Source organism: Folsomia candida, unplaced genomic scaffold, assembly GCF_002217175.1.
Source record: "Folsomia candida strain VU population unplaced genomic scaffold, ASM221717v1 Fcan01_Sc006, whole genome shotgun sequence".
Classification (NCBI taxonomy): Eukaryota; Metazoa; Arthropoda; class Collembola; order Entomobryomorpha; family Isotomidae; genus Folsomia; species Folsomia candida.
Window position 1 is genome coordinate 36,873 of NW_019091198.1, and position 16,047 is coordinate 52,919.

At 40.3% G+C, this 16,047-nt stretch overlaps 4 protein-coding genes across 7 annotated transcripts; 3 read left to right on the plus strand and 1 right to left on the minus strand.

Moving 5' to 3' along the window:
* The first annotated feature begins 5 nt into the window (after positions 1-5).
* Positions 6-2,682, plus strand: LOC110851261 (isobutyryl-CoA dehydrogenase, mitochondrial). Its single transcript, XM_022098969.2, has 9 exons — positions 6-828; positions 905-1,005; positions 1,111-1,280; positions 1,398-1,584; positions 1,652-1,760; positions 1,837-2,001; positions 2,068-2,165; positions 2,242-2,394; positions 2,468-2,682. Exons 1-9 carry the CDS (start codon positions 564-566, stop codon positions 2,621-2,623), a joined length of 1,404 nt encoding a protein of 467 aa, XP_021954661.1. The 5' UTR covers positions 6-563; the 3' UTR covers positions 2,624-2,682.
* A 53-nt stretch (positions 2,683-2,735) lies between these two features.
* On the plus strand, positions 2,736-4,767 carry LOC110851262 (nurim homolog). 2 transcript variants are annotated; one of them, XM_022098970.2, is made up of 6 exons: positions 2,736-2,872; positions 2,940-3,250; positions 3,342-3,553; positions 3,636-3,791; positions 3,873-3,994; positions 4,117-4,693. In XM_022098970.2, exons 2-6 carry the CDS (start codon positions 2,944-2,946, stop codon positions 4,232-4,234), a joined length of 915 nt encoding a protein of 304 aa, XP_021954662.1. In that variant the 5' UTR covers positions 2,736-2,872; positions 2,940-2,943; the 3' UTR covers positions 4,235-4,693. The 2 variants fall into 2 exon arrangements, with proteins under 2 accessions (XP_021954662.1, XP_021954663.1); XM_022098971.2 differs by having other exon boundaries at positions 2,816-3,250; positions 4,117-4,767.
* Positions 4,768-4,786: 19 nt separating this feature from the next.
* On the minus strand, positions 4,787-13,528 carry LOC110851259 (tyrosine-protein kinase Btk29A). 3 transcript variants are annotated; one of them, XM_035853185.1, is made up of 17 exons: positions 13,202-13,528; positions 12,611-12,894; positions 12,195-12,335; positions 11,651-11,744; positions 10,671-11,576; positions 8,840-8,895; positions 8,686-8,763; positions 7,773-7,837; positions 7,620-7,685; positions 7,424-7,552; positions 7,168-7,364; positions 6,926-7,097; positions 6,689-6,857; positions 6,492-6,610; positions 6,307-6,425; positions 6,084-6,247; positions 4,787-5,934 (listed from the first exon to the last, which is right to left on the minus strand). In XM_035853185.1, exons 2-17 carry the CDS (start codon positions 12,785-12,787, stop codon positions 5,863-5,865), a joined length of 2,724 nt encoding a protein of 907 aa, XP_035709078.1. In that variant the 5' UTR covers positions 12,788-12,894; positions 13,202-13,528; the 3' UTR covers positions 4,787-5,862. The 3 variants fall into 3 exon arrangements, with proteins under 3 accessions (XP_035709078.1, XP_021954656.1, XP_021954657.1); XM_022098964.2 differs by having other exon boundaries at positions 10,638-11,576; positions 13,202-13,527; XM_022098965.2 differs by having other exon boundaries at positions 10,638-11,576; positions 13,167-13,527.
* A 203-nt stretch (positions 13,529-13,731) lies between these two features.
* LOC110851329 (cytidine deaminase) lies at positions 13,732-15,505 on the plus strand. The gene is made up of 2 exons (XM_022099066.2): positions 13,732-14,893; positions 15,002-15,505. The coding sequence occupies exons 1-2, from the start codon at positions 14,866-14,868 to the stop codon at positions 15,424-15,426; spliced, it is 453 nt and encodes a 150-aa protein (XP_021954758.1). The 5' UTR covers positions 13,732-14,865; the 3' UTR covers positions 15,427-15,505.
* Positions 15,506-16,047: the final 542 nt, after the last annotated feature.

Sequence of the window (16,047 nt, forward strand, 5' to 3'; positions counted from 1 at the left end):
TTTGTGTGTGTGTAATAATAATAGTATTACAGTACAACCTTTCAGAAGGTTTCTCTTATTGTCGTCCCTTGGAAGACAGGAGGGAATAACCTTCGCCAAAATTTTCTAACTTAATCGGCCCCCAACGCACCAGCAACACAAAATCATACAAAGTCATAATGATGGACATATGAAAGATTGACTAAATGAAATCAAACGTTGTGGAACCCGGTTAAAGTTGATGCTAGTTGGTCTCTAAATTTGGACAAGTTTCAGAAATTTTGAGACTATTATTTCCGGAAAATGTGATAGTCATGCATCTAGCGAAGCCATGCAAAATGTGGTTTCAAAGGAGAAAAATCTTTAGACAGAGAGTACCTCACACTTTGACGTAGGAGGAACCGGGGGATCCCACGCATTTGAAAAGTTTTTCTTTATAAAATACTTACTACTGAGAAGACTAACTAACTTTATGCCTGCAGTTAAGTAAGAAGTTTTAATGTGAGGCATGCTTTTCTTAAAGGCATTACATTAATGTGCAATTGTGATAATAAAACAAGAAAAATTGCTTTTTAAGAATAACCATGAATTCAAGGTGTGCTCATTCTTTTATCCGGGCTTTGTCTCCCAATAAAATAGGCTGTTGTATCACGAATGGAACGAGCAAAAGTTTTCATAGAATGCATCGCCAAAGTGCAAAATTAACAACGGCAAGTAATAAATTGAAGAATAATAGCAAGACTTTAATTGCACAAAGCAATTTTGAAAATGCACAAAAGCGCTACTTTTCATTATCATGTTCCTTTCAAAATGCCGAGTCTTTTGAAGGACATGTCGTCAGTGTCAATTGTATGCTATAATAAATATTGAATTAGTTTTTTAGATTAATTGTTAATTAAAGTATAATTTCCAACTTAATATGTAGCTTCAGAAGGGTTGTCCGATGAGCAAAAGCAAATTCAGCAGGTTGCATTGGATTTTGCATTAAATGAGATGAGACCCAATATGGAAATGTGGGATGAAAAGGTATTACTTACCCGTTTTAATTTTAAAATTTCTGAGAATTTTGATGGCCAGAAATAGAATGAAGCTTAAAACTGGTCACAAAAAGGATTTTTGTACTAAATTTAGGAATTCTTCCCCGTGGAAGCAATGAGAAAAGCTGCGTCGTTAGGATTTGGAGCTATTTATTGCAAGGAGGAATTTGGAGGGTCTGGATTAACCAGGTTGGACTCGTCAATAATTTTTGAGGCTTTATCACAAGGATGTGTTTCAACCACTGCGTACATTTCGATTCACAAGTATGTATTTCGATTCATAAATATGACCAATATGCTATAAATAGCATTGTATTGTACGATTGTTATTAAATTTATTACAAATTCCTATAATATGCATATATACATTCTGTTTCATAGCATGTGTGCTTGGATGATTGACGCCTTTGGAAACAAGGAACAAAGGTCTAAATGGATTCCAAAGCTGGCGTCGATGGACAAATTTGCGTCGTATTGTCTCACTGAACCTGGTGCAGGGTCAGATGCCGCAAATTTATCCTTAAATGCGAAAAAGGAGGGGGATTTTTATGTGCTAAATGGTTCAAAGGTGGGTGGGTGCGTGTAATACAACATACACTAAAATGATTTTTTACATTTGCATGTTTTGCATGCAGGCATTTATCAGCGGTGCTGGTGAGTCTGAAGTGTATGTAGTCATGTGTCGAACGGGGTCAGGTGGATCGAAAGGAATCTCTTGTATGGTTGTGGAAAAGGGGACGCCAGGTACGTAGGTAAATCAAGTAGTTAATGTTTAGTAAAAGTGAATACGGATAACTGACTCGATTTTTTGTCCATGTAGGATTATCATTTGGCAAGAAGGAAAAGAAAGTCGGATGGAACTCTCAACCTACACGTGCCGTAATTTTTGAAGATTGCAAAGTTCCAGTAAAAAATTTGATTGGGGAAGAGGGTCAAGGTTTTCTAATAGCGATGAAGGGTCTCAATGGGGGAAGACTAAATATAGGTACAGATTTATCATAAATTATTTAATTTCACCACTAATTAACAAGATTACATTAAACAATTACAGCAAGTTGCTCTCTTGGAGCGGCCGAGGCAAGTTTGCAAGCCGCAAAGAGTCATTTAATTGTTCGAAAACAGTTTGGCAAACCTCTTGCTAGTTTCCAGGTAATAAAATTAGTTTAAACTGATTAAGTACCTTAATTTAATTACCTATTACATATTATGAATTTCTCAAATTTAGCACAATCAGTTTAAATTTGCGCAAATGGCGTCAGACATTGTTGCATGCCGACTCATGGTCCGCAACGCTGCCAAAGCTTTAGATATCCAACACAAGGACGTCGTTACGTTGTGTTGCATGGCAAAACTTTTTGTAACGGACAAGTGTTTCGACGTAAAGAAATTAAATATTTTGAACACTCATTTATCTTATTGTCAATAGATAATGTTTACCATTTAATTTCCAGATCGTTAACACGGCTTTACAGATGCACGGTGGATATGGTTACTTAAAAGACTACCCTGTGCAACAATATCTGAGAGATATCCGAGTACATCAAATTTTAGAAGGAACTAACGAAGTCATGCAGATTGTTATTTCAAAGAATCTTTTAAATGAGTGATTGACTTAAACATGAGATTTTTAGTCTATTTAATAAAGTCGTTATTTTTCGTAACTAAATCAGCCTAAGCATTATTAAATTAAATTAAATTAAATTAAAAATTAAAGAAATGCAAAATGAGACAAAATCTTACTCCACTGATTCGTCTCACCTTCTCGAGCCGGCAACTGATTTCTTTCTGTTTGCTTGCTGCTCGCTCACAACAGAGCAGAGCAGAGCACGAACGTAAACACACCCATCACCACTTCTGTACAGCCAAATTAATTGATTATTAATTAATTTCGTTTTGTTTACTAAAAAGAGTTTAATATTTTAGTCACATGACGAGGACCGCAACTGATACGTGGTTTAGACGAGGCCCCGAATTTTTGTCGGAAAAGGATAGTGCATTTAACATTTCGATTGACAGTAGCATTGTAAAGAAGGTCCCAGCCACGATGGAAGCAGAGAACAACGACGATATCGAAATAGACGATGAACCTAGGGGGGCAAAGATCAAGGCTTTTATCAAGTTGGCGACTATTGTTATCTGCTATGCCACCGCGTTCGTGTCGCTGGTACAGTTAGGTTTTTGGTTGGTGCATGACCCTGAATTTGGTCCAGTGATCCTGCACACTCCTGTTATGAGTAAGTTTTTCGGTGGTTTACTTGATATTTTTATAGCTGGCATTTCATTAAGATTAACTTTGATACAATTGCGTAATAATAATAATTGTAGCATGGTTCGAAACCAAATGGACTCATGGAGTTTGGTGGGACTCTGTGACATACGGAATGATCTGTAATTTTGGTCTACTCCTCACATTTTGTGTCCAGCATAGTCTCTTGTCGAAACGAAACTTGGAAAGTACCGCAATTTGGATGCGACTTCACTACTCGTATCAGATTGATCGACCCTTGTACATCCTTGGAACAGGTCTTGTCCTTCAGGTGAGTGCATGATTCATATAAGAGAAAACCCAACGGGATTTTTTGTTAAGATATTAAATTTTGTGTCTTAATAAATGTGCAGGTCATAATTCGAGGCTGGACAACAGTGCCCGTCGTAATTTGGAGTGATGTGCCCTGGGTGAAGGACTACTATCACTATGCTCACATTTTGGCCTGGGTTTCCCTCTACGGGACAAGTCTGATGCTGGATCTTCCTGATATGGTTGGATTCAATCAGGTAGTCCATAAAAATAAACCTTAAAATTCAATTGGAATTATGTTGCCTTCGACCTTAATTTATTATCATCGCCGTGTCCAGGTTGTCATCAGCAGTCCCACCGTGACACAAAAGTCCCCCGATTTACAAATAATGCACAACACGCAACGGCATATGGGACTCTTACCTTTCACAATAATTCTCTTGATCCATCCTACCATGACGTAAGGAAATTTATCAATTTTATGATGGATTACTAAATTATGCACGATAGGATAAGATTAAATGTTTAAAAATATTTAATGATTGATAAGATCAATGACATATACCATTCCAATTGTTATAGACTTGATCGATTCCTACTCACCATTTGCACTGGGTTGTACACCTACCTCGCCTGGAGGTCGAATGGATCTTATGAATATGCCAGTCGTATGAAGCAAATGAAGAAGCATCGTTTGTAAATGACATCAACAACTAAACTCTAACCCGCACTCTATTTATAGAATAGATAAGTATTACTAAGTTTACTACTTTTGGCAGAATTGACCCTTGTCAAGTTGTAAAGTTATTTATTTTTGGTTATTACTTTAAAAGAAGACACGGTTCTCTGCCGATCGTTGAGTACTTATAACTATTAATATGCCGATTGTTTCTCTTATCCTTTCCTAATTTTGGTCTTCAAGATTTGTCTGGTCAACTTTAAAACCGTGCTGCTGCTTATTCTTTTAGCAACTTACTTACCTCATCTTATATACTTACACCATCACCACCACAAATCGCTGATCTCCTTTCACACAAGTTCAAGTGTTCAAGTCTAGTGTTACTACTTACAAGAAAGTTTAATTATTCAGTTTTTTTTGTTAATATTTCATGACTAACCCAGACTGAAATAAAATAAAAACCATATTCATTATGTGAAATGCAAGTTATCCTATTTTTCAACTCGATCATCATCGAATATACGTGCAGAAAATTCAAGATATGCAAATTAAATGTAAAAAAAGGTGCCGAAATTTGTTTTTTACTTTTCAACTCAATGTATTCATCATTGTAATTTATGTGAAACAAACTCATTTCATTAAATATTGCAATTGTTGCTCACGCATTTTCTATTCAGAGTCAACTCCATAGATCTGTCGACTCACATTTGCATATGTATGTAATTCTCACATGTAGTGTCAATATTAATTTAATCTCGGTCTGCGACCACATTGTACAAATGTTTTTTTGCGAAACAATTAAACTTTTCTTAAGTTACTCATCTCTCTTAATACATAAGTTTAAAATCTGCATGCATTAACTAGCCACCTAACTAACCGAAGCTAACAATGGAAATCAGTCAAATTTAAAAATCACAATAATATCTCCAGCGTATCGGAGTAGCAGCATTACTAAATCTCTAAGTACTAATTAAAATAGTAGAAATAACAATATTTCTACTTGTTGCTGTCTAAATTTATATATATTTATATACTCAGGCGGCGACATAAACAAAATTGTTTTCATGTTGATTGTTTATTGGGATTTGTTCTTGTTGTTTATGTGTATTTTTTATCTTTCATGTTCCCCACTTATCTCATGGCGATATGCCTTCGAAATTCACGTAGTAAGTTATAAATACTAGGAGAGCAGCGAGACTATGTTGTGGGTTATGTATGAGTGAATCATCATCACATTGTATTGTATTGCGTATAAATTAAACAGAAGATTATGTAATCGAATCATCATCTACTTAGTCGGGAAATTTTGACACTTTTGTGGTTATCTTGTACGAGTAGATAGTTAACGTTATGTAAAATTCACCCTTGAGGTATATTAAACACCTTGGATCAATTAAGTTGGCGGCTCAGTATAAAGTGAATGGGAGGAATACAATTAGTGTTAGCAGCTCATCATAGTCATCATCATGAATGAATGAATGTGTGTATGTCCTAATTGTCAATATAATATGTAATTTCTATAGTTCATGGTCACTACTTGAACCTTGGATTTCGTTTTAAATAAAAGAAAGCTTTGATGAAAGCCGGGGAGTAAAAAAAAATGTGGATGGAATGCGAGAAAGAAGATGAAATAGTTAGTCATGGGGAAATTAGTCGACGAGGAGGACTTGGGCGACGGAGACGAGTTGTTCTTTGAGGAGTCGGAATGAAGGTCTTTCATCCTGTAAAGAGAAAAAAAATGCATGAGTGTATTTATTCCCATGAAAAATGCGAGTGGGGTTCAAATGAAGTTTCTACTATTTGATAAGACAGGAAATCCTACATTTAAACAATTTAATCCTACTCATTAAATTATTTGTTTGTTACTTACCGGATGGAGGGCCCAGCACTTTTTCATCGTTTCGTACACCTCTTTGGGACAGGTTTTTGGTTTTTCTAGTACGATCCCACGCTGGACTCGTTCGACAACTTCGGTATTCTTCAACCTCCCGTATGGCATTTTTCCACAGGTGAACACCTCCCACATGAGGACACCTTTATGACAAAATATTTTAGGAAACGTAAACAAAAATAGGAAAGTATTTTTCACCAACCGTAAGCCCAAACATCAGACTTGCTCGAGAATCTGGTATAGTTTAGAACTTCTGGAGGAGCCCATTTTATAGGGAATTTAGTTCCACCGGAACTAGTGTACTGGTCATCTAGAACATATCTGTGACACGGGTTCAGACAATTGTTAGCAATTTAACGTTATTGTAAAAATAGTGTGTGTGCCAACCTCGCAAGCCCGAAGTCTGCCACTTTCACCACATTATCCAACCCGACAAGACAATTTCTCGCTGCAAGGTCGCGATGAATGTAATTGTGTCGTTCCAAGTATGCCATCCCTTTGCAAACCTGTCTCAAAATAAGGTATGCATTATATTAAAACACTCTAAATTTAGGATCCGAGTGATTTTTGGATATTTCTTCCACCTGAGTGCACATATCCAGGAGGGCGTCAAGATTGACTTGAAGATTTGTTTCATTTCTGCGCAAGTAGTTGAGAAGAGCACCATGTTTCATGTATTCAGTGATAATGTAGATCGGTCTATGCTTGCTGCACACACCGTACAATTGAACGAGATTCGTGTGTTGGAGTTTACTACACAGGTATTTAAAATAAGTTAGTAAGCGTGTTTATTAAAAAAATGCATGTTCGCGTGCACGTACGTCATAACTTTAGCTTCTTCGATAAAGTCGTCTTCACTCATGGTCCCTTCTTTCATCATTTTGACCGCGACGTCCGTGGTGCCACGCCACTTGCCGCGACGAACGACACCAAACTGGCCAGAGCCCAACTCCTCGTGAAGCATGAGCTCGGAGGGGTCGATTTCCCATTTATCTATAATTTCAGCATAGCCGTCAGTACTAAAAGTAAGGATAATTTGAACCGTACTTGTTTATAAACTAACCGTGGGAAAGTCCAGCTGTGGCAGGGGCACATCTTTCCGCCGAAGGAGGATGCTTTAGACGTGACGCCAAACCGCCACTGTTGTGTCGGTGATAATTGATCAGATCGGGAATGGAGGAACAGCAATGTTTCTCTGACAAGAAAAACTCGTTCCTTGGATTTTGTTTGATGTGATAGTGCTTCACTTGAGGGTGTGGACTAAAAGTAGAGTTGACAGTAAGTACACATAGCATATTGTATTTCTCAAGTGATCTTACACTTTGGTGTAGAGGGACAATGTGTATAATCCTTTCGTGGAAGAGTTCCGAACAACGAAACAACCTTCCTTGTCATCGTAGCGGAGTAAGGTTTCAGCCCGTTGGCGGGACATGTCACCAACATACCAGCTATTTAACAAAATAAGCCATCGTGTTATCTCATCATAAAAAACCAACAAATTACAAGACTACTCACTCGTATTTCTGGAGACCCAAAAGCTCCTTTTCTTTCACGTAATTACTAGGAATGTAACCTGCAGATCTGGAAAACATCCCGAAAACATACGTCTTCAAATTTTTTGCTATTTCTTGTACAAACATTATAGCTAATTTGCACCATAAAACTTACCCGCTCTTGTTCCGAACTTGCCACCAATGTTCCTGCGTATCATCTACGATCTCGTACTCCTCACCCTGGTAAATTAGAGCGTGAAAAAGTTAGGGAGTGTGTGCGAGTTGGTTCATTGCTTACGAGGGAACCTTTTATAGTGCCCGGAGCTCCCAGCATATCCACTATATACATTAGACGCAGTTTTTAATACTAGTCGTATGATGTGACAAAATTTCCGTGTCAAAATGACATTTGGTCAAGCGGTGACGATTTTAGTGACGCGCCGAACGGTCACTTTCTCCCATGATTTCAATAGTGCAGCTACTTTTCGCCATACGCTCCTCATCTTGCTACTAAATTCTCAACTCAACTCAATGAGCACACTTGTACTTGATTTAACTATATTTACAATATCATTAAAATTTACTATTTATAGCTTATCAATATTATTTTTCCTTTCGAATTTAAAAGTTACAAAATGTTCACGCGTACTTTTGCAGAACAAATCCCTCTACATTCATAAGAAGTTGCTATGTTTTTCCGAATAGTTTTTAAACTCCAATATTTGAAAGAAAAAAAACAATATTGAAAACTTGTAAATGGTAAATAAATTGTAATGATATTGTAAATATACATAGTTAAATTAGATGCCAGTTTCATCGGTGAACAAATGAGTTGAGATTTCAGTGAGATGAGCGGGGAGCGTGTAGTGAAGAGGTGGAAGGGTACCTGCACTACTAAAAGCATGGCGACCGTGACCGTTCCGCGCGTCACTAAAGTCGTCACCACGTGACCAAATGTCATTTTGACACGAAAATTTTGTTACATCACTGGGCTAGTATTAAAAACTGCGTCTAATGTATATAGTGGATATGCTGGGAGCTCCGGGCACTATAAAAGGTTCCCTCGTTAGTGGCGTTGTTTGGGTTACCTTTTCCAGCGAGAGATCCCCGGACTCGATAGCTTTGAAGGGGTACAGTGCCACCACGAGTCGTCGGGCTGTCGGATCCTGCTCGTCAATTACGGTGCATAATCAGTATTCCGAAAAAAAGTTAATAAAATCAAGGGTCAAACTGTATACTCACTCTCGCCTTGTTCACTGGGGTGCCCGGAGTCGTTTGAGCCTCCATTTCGGGAGAACCTACACAAACAACATCCAAACTTGTTGATGATGATAAAAATAACACTTCGTTCTTGGAACCACTCCCACCCGTCGTCACAGCAGCAGCAGCAGCCATCTAACCACTACGTAGAGCCATATTCCTTATAATTTTTAGCGTAATAATGGACCAATCACCACCATCAGAATTGAGAAATCTCCTAACTCCACTAATTCATCCCTAGCCAACAAATCTATCATGACGTGACTGATTTTGTCATCATCCCAACTTGGCAAAGACTTAAGAATTTAAATTAATAATAATTCAAACATCCAGCCTAACTAATAAATAACAAACAACTAACGAGTGAGAGGTGGACGGAAGTGAATGTGGCACAAAAGTAATAAAGTGGTATTCTACACACACTGTAAAAAACAACATTATAGAAGAAACCACCACCACCACCACAACGCTCTCGTGTATATCTTCGTAGTACAAAATCGTATCGTCCTAACGTAACGTTGCCCAACAAGCAAAGAAGAAGAAGAAGAGTTCGTGTGCGCTGCGTTGCGTCACAACCTCCTCACATTCTGCTACCAACGACAATCGCTAACTCTTAAGCGTATGGAATAATGCACAGCAAAATTCTATCCCAGAGGGAACAATCACGCTCTGCTGGGGTGACCTTGGACACAATTAGCTCGACATCATCCTCTCCTCGGATTAAAATAATGCACATGCGATTCAATACCACCATCACTGCTGGCACCTCACTTACCCTTATTGCTGCCGGATCCTTTGGGAGCCCCCTTCCCACCAACGACGGTGGGGAGTCCTACTACTGACGACTCTGTCAATGGAACGCTAATACTGGAAAGAAGCGTCCCCACTGCAGACGATCTGGGGACCACACCACTCAAATCCGCACCACTCCCACCAGCAGAAGAGGACTTTCCCCCTCCTCGAGAGAGAAAGCTCACATTTTGCAGCAGCTTGTTGAACACCATTTCAAGTTGGAGAGAAGGTTATTAATAGCTATCACTGCTCATCACTGCCGCCGTCTCCACCGACTTGGAACCACACAGTAGTCTACATTTTGCCTAGATATTTAGACGGAAAAAGAGATGAGTCGATTCGCCTGGAGAGAGAGATGGTTCGTTGGAATGGATTGTTACTAGGAATTGTTACTAGGAATGCGAGTTTGACGACGAAAAAAAACCTGCCACAGCCGATCGAGTGAGACTTCAGCTTGTACTGCCATTTAGTTTACCACTGATGGATGAGATGAGATGAGGAGATGAACAAGTGAAAGAAAAAGATGAGCTATACATAAGCAATCCATCCAAAATCCACCTGTCCATGGGAATAACAGGTACCATCTCCACAAGACCAGACCACCAATAATACCACCATCACCATCACCATCACCAACGTCGCCCCCAACTCCTAGTAGTACTCGTGTAATCGCAGTAATGTAAAAAATTACTGCTGCACTTTTTCTTCTAGTTGTAGTAGCAGCCAGTCGTCGTAGTTGGTACCGACCAACACACGCATTATTACATCTCTGCAATGATAATAATCATGTTCAGCTATTCATGCTGCATGTATTTTACCCTTTCTCTCTCAAATTCATGCATGATCAACAATGAGGCAATGTCAATCGCAACAGCAATATCGTGGTGGTGATTCGCGGTGGTGGAGGATGCATTTCGATGTCATGATTCATACCGGAGAAAGCTGGCCAATTCGAATTCATGAAATATAATGTAATAGAATTAATTACTCATGAGTATGTTGTTTCCTTTATTGTTATGACCTTGCTGGGGAATTGGATGTGGCGGAAGTCCAATCAACGGTAACGGATGGGGTGGCGACGTATGAGCGAGCAAATTGTTATTCCCACCACCTCCTCGATTATTAATATTCTTATTGAGTTGCTGTTGCCCGTTGACGGGAGGAAGTCCGATAATGGTTACGCCGGGCTCCTTCTTTCTCGGCGGTTGAGGGTGGCTATTGCTCACACTCACGCTTCCCAAGGAGGGCCCCGTGTGCACCAAGCTTGCCGGTGCACCCCCCGTGAGCAGATTGTGGTGGGAGAGAGACTTGAGGCTGAGAGGGACTACGGCCGGATTATTGTTCAAACAGTTGAGTTGATTGATCGACGGACTTTTCACGGTTGGTTTGGTCGGCGGCTGTGGGGGCGAATCTGAGAGGGCAGACGTTTGCCTCGTATGAAAATGACCCCCGTTATTATTGTGGTTATGATGATGGTGGTGTTGTTGCTGTTGTTGAGTTTGCGTTTGGGACGACGATCCAGAAGAGTTTGACCGACTTACGACCCCATTCGTACTATTCGAGGTCGGTAGTGTTGAGGGGAGGGACGAGTTTGAGCTTGACGAGGAGGAAGAGGGCGAGTGGAACACGTTGCTATTATTATTCCCACCACTGTTATTATTGGCAGTGTTACTATTAGCACTGTTGGAGCTGAACAGTTCACAACCCGGGCACTCACGGTCACGACCGCAGCACGTCCACCTTTCTGCAGCGATGGACCACACACCACGGTGATAAAGAGGGAGGGAAGATGGTGACGATGAACTATTGTTGGATTCACAGGGCAGTGATTTACCGGGATGTTCTGGCGTCGTAGTTGCGGAGTTTGGGTTGGTTGACGTGCTGCTCCCACAGCGAAGAGGACTACTGTTTTTATTTCCGTTTAAACCTGGACAACATAATGAAATAATTTTGCTAATTAAAAAATATCGAATTTGTAATGCATTTTATAGTTTAACTTACAATGATTAATGGCATCCACCCAAGAGTCACGGTCCCCGTCGTCGATTGCCTGAAGGTGCAAGATCCTCGTCTTTGATTCGACCAGATAGGCAACCTGCATTGCAATGGAAACCCATTGTTATTATTATCAATTCCGCAGCACCGTGTAATTCACTAAGCTCTGGCTTAACGAAGACTGACAAACAAATGACAAATGACATTCTTATTTCGAGTTATATCACTCGAATCGAAAAATGGGGAAATATTAACTTGATTGAACTCACACCACCACCAACCAACTACAAACTACATATACCACCATTCGTGCACTCTTATCATAATCTGGCCGGATTTAACACTGACATTCGTGTATGACACATTATTTATTAATGATGGATGGTGGATAACCGAACACTGATAAGAGTGGACAAACAGAGACGTTGTTGGCTCCAAGTGAAACAAGTTGACAAGCTCGACATCAGTGTTGGATCGAGTCGAGTATGATGGATTTCTACGTGCGTATTTTATTTATTGTGACGACGGTGACCATCGAATATCGAAATACCTGAAAGACGAAGGAGTGATTGTGATAATGCGGAGAAGGGAGGCAAGAGCCAAATTCAGTCGTGGGGGGTTCTCCACCTAGCTCGGCTTTCTCCACCCAAGAACATGCGTCGAGTCGGATGCGGCCTTTCACTCGGATGGGCTGTGAAAATTGTAAATAAATTATCACTTAATTGGTCAATAGACGAGACACATTTGGCTCATGCAGAATAGTGAGGATGAGTCATTACCTCAGTTTAGAGGGAGGAGGAACTGTGCATACCACAGAAGAAGAAGCAACAATAGACCACCCAGAGAGATGAAATATTTAGAGAGACAGAGAGAGAAGGACAGAGACAGAGAAAAATAGATCATTTCAGACTTACGGGAAAGATAACCCCACAAAGCTCACATTTCCCATACAAACTACGTGATTACCTCTTTGTCATTCAAGGCGTAAATTAATTCCGTCTGCGTTAAAGTGAACCAGCGAAGGTTGAAAGAGACACCTCCAAAACGAGTCCGACTTGCCGACTTTTTCCCCAAAAATCCTTGACGAATAACGACATTTTTGTTGTTCTTGGAAGAAATGCCTTCCGTTGTGGCCATGCTCATCCACTCGTCCTCCCAAAAGTCCCACGCACTTAGGCGACGACGATTATTACTTCCATTAGTAGTCCCACTAGGATAACTCCCTTCTCGTCCTCTATCTCGTCCACTATCTGCAACACAACATCCGAATGAAAACATGGTGATATCCGTTAATTACAGCGAGTATCAGATTAATTAGCGATGAGTCTACGTTCGTATGTAACGATATACACCCATCTACACGTATGTGCAAGAAATAGTGAAATCGTTCCAGACATTAAACTGGGTCAATTAGAACAATGCCTAATTTCCTATCGTCGCAAAAAGACGGTTTTATTTTTAGAATAAAGTAACAACAAATAACAATATACGGCTTCCACATAATTGTTGTTGATTAAATTACCAAGGAACGCTTTCCTGTATTTCCATTCAACTTACTTGCCCAATAGTTTAACGTTTTATAACAAACCACCCGATTCACTAACTGCACAACCGTGACTTGTCCGATCACTAATTGTTACACGGAATGAAATGGTCCCGGAAAGAAGTAGGAGTAACAGCGAATTGGTCCCAACCGAAAAATATGACATATCATGTCGCGTTTTGAAGTACAAATCCGATTTTGGATGGAGAGATCAAGGTCAAGTTTATCAAGAAAGTAGTTTTTTTAAGCCGGAGAGTAGCAGTTTTCGTCTTCTGAGAAGGATCCAGTCTTATTCTGAGTCAGTTCGTTATTTGAGCTGCTGCTGCTTTGTGTTCGAATCGTGCTCTGAGCGAATGGAATGTGGAGAGTTCCCTTCAGGGTCTGATTTTCGAAGGGACTTCTCGTCCTGCACTGCTCTCTCCTTGGCCACACCAAATCTCTGAGCTCCTTTTTCCTACATAATATAATTCTGCACTTCTTCTTTGTTGGGGATCCGTCGTTCAGAGATTCAATAGCGGAGCAAACACCTACATCGGAGCTTAACCCTTTCCTCTCAGACCAGGATAGCCAAATGTCATCCATAGAAATGCACAACCCTCGCCAAGAATGATCAATAATATCATATACTGGTCAGTAGGAGAAGAAGCAGTCGTGATTCGACGGTTGCTGCTGCTGCTGCTGCTGGCTAAAACTCCGAGCTCGTATATATATTTTCTATAAATGATCAACTTTTTGGTGGCGCATGTTCAACAATGAGAATGACATGACATTGATGTAGTTTTCATTCCTGGAAATTTTTGCGACAAAATGTTTCATCTCATTCATTTGAGATTAGGATTTCTTAAATTAGATTGGGCATGCATACGGTGCTTATTGGTGGTGCAGACAGATATACAGTTATTCATCAGCGATGTGGTATTACGATTAATTACCGTAATTTGATCTCAATCTGCCCCTACGTCATTTAATTACCTTCTTATCAATGCTTAACACTGTGTGACTGGTGTATCGTCATCAATGTAAAAGTTTTGTCTGACTCTGGCCTGGCTGGATTTTCTTGGCAAGCAATGAATAACTCGAGCTGATTGTTGTGGCGATAAATTTATTTATTACAATTTCCCCATGTCTTTCCAGTGTAAGCATTTCTTAGTAAATACGCCTAATAAGACATATGTACAAAATTATAAATATGTACAAGAATGTGACGCTTACATGTGTAGTATGTACTTCTGGGCTTTGCATGTGGTGTCAACTAATCAATCAACACCAGCATCATCATTATGCTATTCGACCGTATCATCTTCTTAATGGAAATGGATGGAGCAGCTCCTTCAGAGTGTGAAGGAATACACGAGATTTTTATGTTATTTCTCACTCTGCTTATCACTTGGTCGTAATCAATTAGTCGTTCCACTTTTCGATTTACTCTTTTGCATTCACTGGGTGCTAATTTCTCGACCCCTGGTCTTCATCAGCATTTCATACACATATTCTCCGTGGCTTATTAGTAAGAGTTGAGTCATCTTAATTAACAAGTTTCTCTCTCATGTACATCTGCTTAATTATCGTTTCTTGCCAGATTATATCTGAAAAATATCGCATCGCCACCATTTACTTCATTTCTCACTGAGACACCACTTTTACCAGTCCACTTACATCAACCATCGGATCACAAATCATGGAGAACACCACGCTGGATGACATCAGTAAGTATATAATACATACACAGCCTCAACATTCTCAACGTACCCCCAGCTCCCTAAAATCTCACCTTAGTCCACTTAATTAATCACACAACTATATCCTTCTTATAGAAGACGCTAGTGTTCGAAGTCTGCTCGAAACCTCCGCCCTCGCCAGGTCCAAGGCGTACATTCCTTACTCCAAATTCGCCGTGGGTGCAGCCCTGCTCGCCACTTCGGGCCAAGTCGTGACGGGCTGCAACGTGGAGAACGTCTCCTTCGGTCTGACCATATGTGCTGAGAGGACCGCGATTGTAAAAGCTGTGTCCGAAGGGGTCACAACCTTCTCGGCCATCGCGGTCAGCGCCGTGAGCAAGAACGAGTTTATCGTCTCCCCGTGCGGCGCGTGTCGCCAAGTTCTCGCCGAGTTCAACGCCAACCTCCCCGTCTACTTGTACAATCCGGAGAATGGGAAGGTGTGCATTACTTCTATGACCGTCCTCCTCCCCGCCGCCGTTCTGCCCGCTAACCTTAACGATGCTTTGTTTGGAAATTAAATTGACAATTTTTTAGCATTGAAATGAATAAAGAAACCCTGAGGGTGATGAGTAGTTGAATTAGTAATGCTTACATGGAGCGACATTGTTATTTCGAAATCATTGTCATACGATTAGTGTCAGTGTCATCGTGGTCGGCATACTTTCAATTAAGCATCCTTGTAGGCGTAGAAAGCTGTTTGTAGTTGTCTTCCTGTTACAGTAACCAGTTCGGAAGTGAACCGTGTGGCATCCTTCCGTAGTGTCAGAGAAACAACAAAGGGTGACGGATGGCCTCATGCTTTTAGGCAATTGCCACCACGACTTTCACCATGCTGCAATTCGTTGCAAGAAGCAGGATTGACCTGACCAGTCAGCTTGGCTTCAGATATTATTAGGGGCAAAGGTGGAATTCATTCCCAGAGATTTTGCTTTAGTACCTTGTGCGCACGATTACTTATAACGCTTGGCTGCACAAAATTTTGCATAACGGGACACAAGTTCTTGTACAACTCAAAACTCATAAGTGGTATTGAGAGCAAAGCAACGTTATTGTTGGCAGACCGACTTTCTTTCTTTCTTGCTTGCTTTCCCTGCTGTGCTTTGATTGCAAGGAATGGATTCCAAGTATTCATGCGGTGG